The following is a 7,745-nucleotide window of genomic DNA, read 5'->3' on the forward strand; positions in this document are numbered from 1 at the left end:
AACCCTCATGCTGCAGGTAAGCCACCCCCTGACCCCCCCCCAGCCAGGGGAGGGAGGAAGTGCTTCCACTGGGTTCCTAGGCAGAGGGGTGGGTGATGTGAGAAATGTCCTCAGGAGCATGAGGAGAGGGGGAAGGGAGCAGCCTCTTCCAGCACTCGTCCCATAGGTTCCCCAACACAGCACTAGGGATATGAAAAAAATTCCTAAAGGTGCTTAATAAGAGAAAGTGGGAGATAATGTGCAAACAAACACACATATATGTGTGTTTTTATAAACAATGGACTTTAATCATTTCTGCATTTACAGCTGGAACTCTAGGAATTACAACTCTTATAGAAGTTAATGCTTTGATTTTAAAAAAATTTAATAAAACCAAAAATTAGTTAAGTGCTTAAGTGTTTCTGTCCACCTATCTATCTGTCTTTCTATCTATCTAATGTATCTATCCATCCATCCTGCTTTTCTGATTAAGACAATGACCCAAAACAGTTCCAAAGGATCTGTGATGAAAAATGTTGTCACCTCCATAGAGAGAACTAATGAACTCTGAATGCAGATTGAAGCATACTTTTGTTTATACTTTATTGTCAAATACTTTAATGATACCCAGGTATATTGTGTTTTTGACTAGATTTAATAGCATAATAGCTATATTTAAAAAGAAAATGAGCTTTCTAGAATAAAAAAAGTAATGTTGAGACACTATGAAGAAAGATCTCTTTAAAACAGGTAGTAAGCATGTTACTCACTATAATAATCAACCAGTGTTGAAGTAACTTACTCATTTCTTGACAGAAAGGTAATTGATTCAAGAAGCAAAAAGAAAAATACATTTTGGCGCATGACCAACATGGGAATTGATTTTGTTTGCTTATTTGTTGCATGCATATTTGTTAAGTGAGTTTTGATTTTCTTTTCTTTTTTCAATTGGAAGAGGAGGTAAGAGAGATTTTCATTCCAACCACCACCAAAAAAGAAGAGAACAGAAGGAAATTCAGAAGGAATCATGTATAAGTAAGTATGCTTTGAAAGTTACATGTTGAATATTTTACAAATTTAAAAAGAAAAAGCAATCAGTACATAATAGAGATTTGCAATTTCATGTATAATCCTCCCCATTCTATAATATATAGAAAATTATATTTTTATTAGGTGCTTGTTAAGTCTAGAATTTAAAAATAAAAAGTAGTATTCTTACTAATACTTTCTTTTAAAAATATTCACATGCTATTACTTTAATAATCTGCTATAGAATTTTGCCAAGATTTAAAATCATTCTCATTAACCTATAGTTTAACTTCCTAACATTTTTGAAAATCAGCTTAACACTTGTCTACATCCATTCTGCCACATAGCTACTCTTTACCAAAAGATTATTGGAAACAGCTCAGCAATCATATCTTGTGACTGCTAAATGAATCACAAAGGACTTAGGAAATTCATTGTGTGGCCTCTGACATCCACCAAGTCATCACAGATCTCTCATATGCTAAAACAGAATTTGATTCATTAGGAATATTTTTTCTCATTAAATTCCTTCCTCAACCTATTATTTATTTTCTACTTTATAGAATTTTGGGTTGAAAGGTACCTCAGTGGCTATCTAAACTAAGCTACACTTGAGCAACACCTCTACTAGATAATATCTGACTCAAGGTTATTCTTTTAATACTTGAGGATTTCTAGCAAGATTTCTTTATTCTCTTTTTAAAATTTAAATAATTTAGATGAGCTTATTTTATTGTTCTCACTAAAATAAATGATGTTTAGATACAATATATGGTTCTTTTAGATTCTACACAAAAATGTTTGTTTATACACTTTTAATGCAATAAAGTCATTGAATACTTATAGACAGAGACCGATAAATTCTAAATACATGAATAGATGGAGGGATGGTTAGCTAAATAAACAGGTGTATAGACAATCATTTCTTTCTGATGATTGAACTTGAAAGTGGTGCTACATTTCCTGTGCAATGCACCTATGACAACTGAAGGTAATGTTGCCATATTGTGTTTCAAGCTATCAAATATTTATGAAATACCTCCTACATATAAAAGGAATTGTCTTAGGCATTGAGTTTAGAAAAACAAAAGTGAGTTTGTACTTGCTCTCATAGAGCTTACATTCATAGAGAAATGATGAAAGAGAATTCTATGACACATTATATAGCTAAAGCTATATAATGACTCCTGAACACAGGGGTATAATGGTTAATGTTTAAGAACAATCTATCCAACAAAAAATAAAACACTCAAGAAAGACTTTTTTGTTTGATCTCCATTATTAATACTCAAAAAATTAAAATGTTTACCTTTCATTTTAGAATCAATAATGTATGTTGGTTCCAAGGTAGATGAACAGTAAAGGTTAGACAATGTGAATGAAGTGACTTGCCCAGGGACACAGTTAACAAATGTCTGAGGCCAGATTTTAACCTAGAATCTCTTGACTTTAGGCATGGCTCTCAATCCACTGAGCCACTTAGCTGTCCTCCATTAGTAATACTTTTTAAAAGTCTGGATACTCAATAAAGCAGAAATTTAAACCCTAATTTATAACATTTCCAGAAGTCCAAATGTTCACAATGAAAATTTAACAATCAACTCTCCAGAAGCAGTTCTGCCACACCACTACCTCAGCCTCTATCCAGGGTTTTGGAAACAGCAGCAGTCTTTGAGCATGAATCAAAAATTACTCAAATAGAACTCTTTTATGAAAATATCAGAGTAAAAGTCTTCTCTAGGTCCAAGTGATATTGAGGATACTGGAGTAGAGGTGGTGAAGGTGGTAAAGATAAGCAATAAAGGGGTATGAGTGGCCTTAGGGAATAGGGAAAAAGAGGAAAGAGGCAGAAAGAGCCTCAATTAAATGAATCATAATGTAAGGATACAGATGGGGCTACCAAACTGGATGTGCTTTTAGGATACCACCATAGGTCCCAATGACAGCCTCTTGCTAAGTGGTCTCCTCTAGCTATAAGGTCATTCACAGGCCAATCAGATTCTTACTCCTACCAGATAGGATGGAGAGGCAACTCCCTGTAACCCCAGTTTATTCTCTTTCTCTACTACCAGACTACTTTAGCACCTTTTACAGAAAGAGCTTCTAGTCTGAATTTCCTTGAAAATAGTATATTAAATAATTTGTGCTTAATTCACTAAAACTTGGGACAAATATGCTGAACAACTTATTTTTGTAGAATTTGAATTTAATTATATTTACAAAAAAGTGTTTTTTTTTTTGCAGAAGTTTTATGTGTGTGTGTATCTCTATGCGTATGTATATATTATATATAAAAGTTGGGCCATTGAATTGAGTCTGACAGCTTGGCCCCTGAGAAAAGGATTTTGAGCTTGATTATATAGGCAATAAAGGGACATTTAAAAATTCTGAACAGAACAATATAGTGACAAGTTCAAGGCTATGGAGAGGGATTAGCCAGGCATGTTATTATTGGATTGGAGGGGGCAGAAACTAGAGGCAAGAAGACTAATAGATAATTTCTGTGTCACTGAAGTACTGTAATGAGCCATAGAAGTAGAAAGGCAGCATAGCATAGTAGATAGCTGCCCTAAAAGAAAGAAATGTCCTTGTTCCAACATATAAAGGCTCTTTGAGCTTGAACAAAAAAATTTACTTCTCAGTTCCCTGTACCAGTGAAATTCCAAGTCTAGACTGATTGATAAGTTGATTTACTTTGGAAGATAATCATTAACCTGTACAAGATAGATTTGATGAACCACTGTTATTTGTTATAGTTCATTGAAGATTTTCTTTGCAACAGTATTTTCTCCACATATAAGAATCCGGAAGCGAACTATATAATGCCTCATATAATGACTGTTAACTTTGTGCTTTTCTCCCTGATCCCCAAAACACATGAATAAGTTTCAGAATATCAACTAGCCATTTAAAGAAATTATATGATGCAGTTTTTCATAATATTATATTAAATAAGCTGCAGTTAAGATGCTTGGAAAACACTACTAACATTTAAGGAAAAGCGACGGATTTTAAATGTGCTGAGTACTAGGTGAACCCACTAATTTCATATTCCTTTGGAAACAAAGTGTGGAGAAGGGGTGGGACTTGACTGCCACTCTCAAACCTCGCATTACAAAACCCGTAACACAGAAGCTCCATGAATCTAATGTATACATCACAGGACTAAAACTGCAGTTAAACAACAGAGTTATTCATTGAAATGAATTTTTAAAAGTAGGTCACAATTATGTTATTTCATTGATTTCATTCAGAAGTCAGCAGGTGACTATAAAAAGGCTTCAGCCATGCTGTATCCTGAGATTTTTTGCTAAGTACTTAGAAAAAAAAACAACAAAAAACTTTGCAAAGTATTTTTTAAAAAGTATCTGTAACATCAGCTTCCTAGAAATGTTCTAAGAGCACGCTGTTAGACCTGCTAAGGAATTCATCAGCAATAGATCTGTTCCACTTAGAGTTCCCAGGGTTTCTAGGAGTTAAACAAATCAATCCAATAATCAAAAAAAAGCATTTAACCAAAAGGAGGTGAAAATGCAGACAACAGCTTCACAACAGATGTCTGTTGGATGGATTAAAAAAAATACATGATGAGTGTAGGTCATAAAATCAAGTGCATTTAATAATGCACACCCATTATATGTTACACGAAAGACTGAAGGTTGCAGTTTGTACGTGCTTACCATGAACATTTTTACCTGGGGAAATGGATGAGTATTTTCTTATAAATGTTCCTTGCTGTGATAGAAAACAAATATGGGTGACCTGTAAGATTTCTAAAGCAGCGGTTAAGGAGTTTATATACAGAAAGGTGACACTATCTGATCAAAAACAAAAGATAGAGCTTCCTAAAGTCTATAAAGCATAGAACAATATCCTCCACAAACTTCACGAGGACGTTCTTCACTCTGTGATAGCCTTACTCCTTTATTCTGGGTCTCAGTCTCCCATAGTCCAGGCGTTCGAATGACCTTTTCAACGAATTCTTCGAAGGCACATCGTACACCATCGCAGGTTTTTGCGCTAACCTCTATAAACAACATGGAATGCTTCCGTGCAAATTTCAGCCCTTCATTTCTATCAACTTCATGGTTTTCCTTATCAATTTTGTTTCCAACTAGCATTTTCGTTACGTCATCTCTCATGCAATATGTATCCAATTCTTTTAACCAGTTATCCAGCTTAACAAAAGTATCTCTTCTTGTGACATCATAAACTAATATAACACCATGTGCACCTCTGTAATAGTTAGGAGTCAGTGTTCTGAAGCGCTCCTGACCTGCGGTATCCCATATTGCAAGCTTAGCTTTATTTCCATCAACCGAGATAGTCTTCACCTTGAAGTCAACGCCAATTGTTGCTGAAATATTTGGATCAAAGGTATCATCTGTGATTCTCAACAGAAGGCTGGATTTGCCCACCCCACTTTCCCCAATGATCAGGATCTTCAGGGTGGTCAGAGCATCCTCATCCATCCTGGTCCCCAGGTTACTGTTCATGAACTGGCTGGCCAGGTCACGCCCAGGTCTGGATTAAAAATAAAAACAGAAACAAAAACAAGTTGAATAATAATAGTTGGAATAGAAAGGAGGGAATTAATTATGGAGTTATTGAAGAAGTAGAATGAAAACATATGGTAACTGTTTTGATGGAGGAGGCAAGAATCAAAGATAATACTGAGGTTTGAATCTCATGTAATTCAATGAATAGGATCATCATTGACATAGATGTGTTATTCAGAATGAATTCAATAGAAAGAAAATGTTTAAGGAGAAAATAAATAGTACAAACAAGAATTCATGTGTGTGTGTGTGTGTGTGTGTATGTGTGTGTGTGTGTGTGTGTGTGTGTGTGTGTGTGTGTGTGTGTCTGAAACTAGCAAGGTACTATTTTCAAATACCCTAAATCAGTGATGGGCAACGTCCATGGGCAAAATGCAGCCCCCTGAAATGTTCTATCTGGTCATAGTACATTATTCCTAATCTGACGAATACAATGAGTAGGATACAATACAATAAAACTTCCAAAGAGCTGCCTTAGAAACAGACTGACAGATGAGCATTTCCTTTCCTTTGGCCCCCTCTTTAAAAAGTTTGCCCATCACTGGCCTAAATAAAACTCATATGAAGCACGTATTTGCATATAGGCCATTATTTTTATCTGTTCATTTAAACTTAAGGACTTCTATTAGGCAAATCTTTGTTGGATAGTTTCCAGTTACCATATATATTTGAAAGTAATAAAAATGGTTTCTTTAAAAATCATTTATAATTCAGGCTTTTCACTAATTCAGTTTAGTCTTCCTCTCAATCGCTTCTAATTAATGCTCTTTCACAGCATTGCTGAGGGGAGTGAAGAGTAGATTTCCTCATGCCTTTTCCCCAACCATCATTTCTTCCGTTCTTTTTCTGTGCTCTAAATCTGATCACAAATTCTTTTCTACTTCTAAAAACTGAGGGAGCATAATATTGTGAAGGTGCTTTTTATACATATTTAATGAAGAGAACAATGATGAATGAGGAGATTCTCAAGAGGCAGTCTTTATGTTGCTGGTGTATTCACAATATCTGGAGCTGTAAAGGACCTTCGAGGCTATCTAATCAAGACCCCAAGTTTTATAGATAAGGAAACTAAAACTGAGAGAAATTAAAAACAACAACAACAATAACAACAATTGGGTTTTGTTTCAGCTGTGTATGTTTTGCACTAAGTATCTAAAATGCATCTACATCTACACACAAACTTACGTATAGACAGTTTTCACTACGTAAATTTGCATCACATACATTTTACTTATTGTAAAAAATATGAAAGAAATTACATTCCAAAAAAACACCTATGCTAATTTTATTTACTGAACAATACATTCCTTTCTTTCTCTGCTCATGCCCATCTGCTGGATTCTCCATAGTGATCACACACACACACACACACACACACACACACACACACACACACACACCAAAAAATAAACAAGCAAACAAAAAAAACTAAAAATATCCTCCACGTGAAAGCAGAAGTAAGGAGATGGAGAGAGACAGGCCTAACCCCCCCCCCCCCCCCCCCCCAGGCACTGGAATTGAGACCTCTAGTTGCTGAGAAAGTAGATATTTGCTCTTCCACTCACCCTCTAGACTCCTGTCCAGGATTTTTGTCTTCTGTCATTCTGCTACTGTGAATTCTCTACCCATTACTCCATGCTTCTTCTTGTTTCTTAATTGTCACCTTATCACTACAGATAGGAGAGAACTTGGCTCAGACATCTCATTTATCACCTGGTTGCACTACTTCTAGAATTCTCACTGCCCCACTCCACACTCAATTTTTAGTTTCCTTTTGTGATTTGACTTTCCCAGATTGGAACGACAGCCCCTGAAGGTAGTGACTGTCTTTTTCTTTTCTTTTTTTTCCTTTCTTTTTTTTATACTTGTATCTCCTGCACTTAGCACATTAAATGTTTCATGACTAATGCATAGTAAATAAATATTTCGATACCTGAATTCCTTTGTACATCCTTTCCCTTTTTATTTGTCCTTCATAACATCATGACCCAGCTCAAGATTCACATGTTCCATGACAATTTCCCAATAAAATTATATTCCCATAGTGATTTTACCCTAATTATGCAATAGTCTTTGCCACACATTGTTCTTGCTTAAAATGTTGATAGATAACCATTTATTTAGTGTTTTATAGAAATAAACTCATTGGATCATAATAGTAACCCTTGGGTTTGATAT

General features: G+C 35.2%; 1 protein-coding gene across 2 annotated transcripts; it reads right to left on the bottom strand.

The window, feature by feature from the left end:
• Positions 1-4,714: 4,714 nt before the first annotated feature.
• LOC123239376 (ras-related protein Rab-18-like) lies at positions 4,715-5,480 on the bottom strand. Of its 2 annotated transcripts, XM_044666648.1 has the most exons (2): positions 5,289-5,480; positions 4,715-5,102 (listed from the first exon to the last, which is right to left on the bottom strand). In XM_044666648.1, exons 1-2 carry the CDS (start codon positions 5,478-5,480, stop codon positions 4,854-4,856), a joined length of 441 nt encoding a protein of 146 aa, XP_044522583.1. In that variant the 3' UTR covers positions 4,715-4,853. The 2 variants fall into 2 exon arrangements, with proteins under 2 accessions (XP_044522583.1, XP_044522582.1); XM_044666647.1 differs by having other exon boundaries at positions 4,715-5,480.
• Between the last annotated feature and the right edge of the window lie 2,265 nt (positions 5,481-7,745).

Source organism: Gracilinanus agilis, chromosome 3, assembly GCF_016433145.1.
Source record: "Gracilinanus agilis isolate LMUSP501 chromosome 3, AgileGrace, whole genome shotgun sequence".
In the NCBI taxonomy this organism is placed as follows: Eukaryota; Metazoa; Chordata; class Mammalia; order Didelphimorphia; family Didelphidae; genus Gracilinanus; species Gracilinanus agilis.

Bases quoted from the DNA above. Each gene is read 5' to 3' on its own strand.
- LOC123239376 (XM_044666647.1), bottom strand. From the start codon at position 5,480: ATGGATGAGGATGCTCTGACCACCCTGAAGATCCTGATCATTGGGGAA.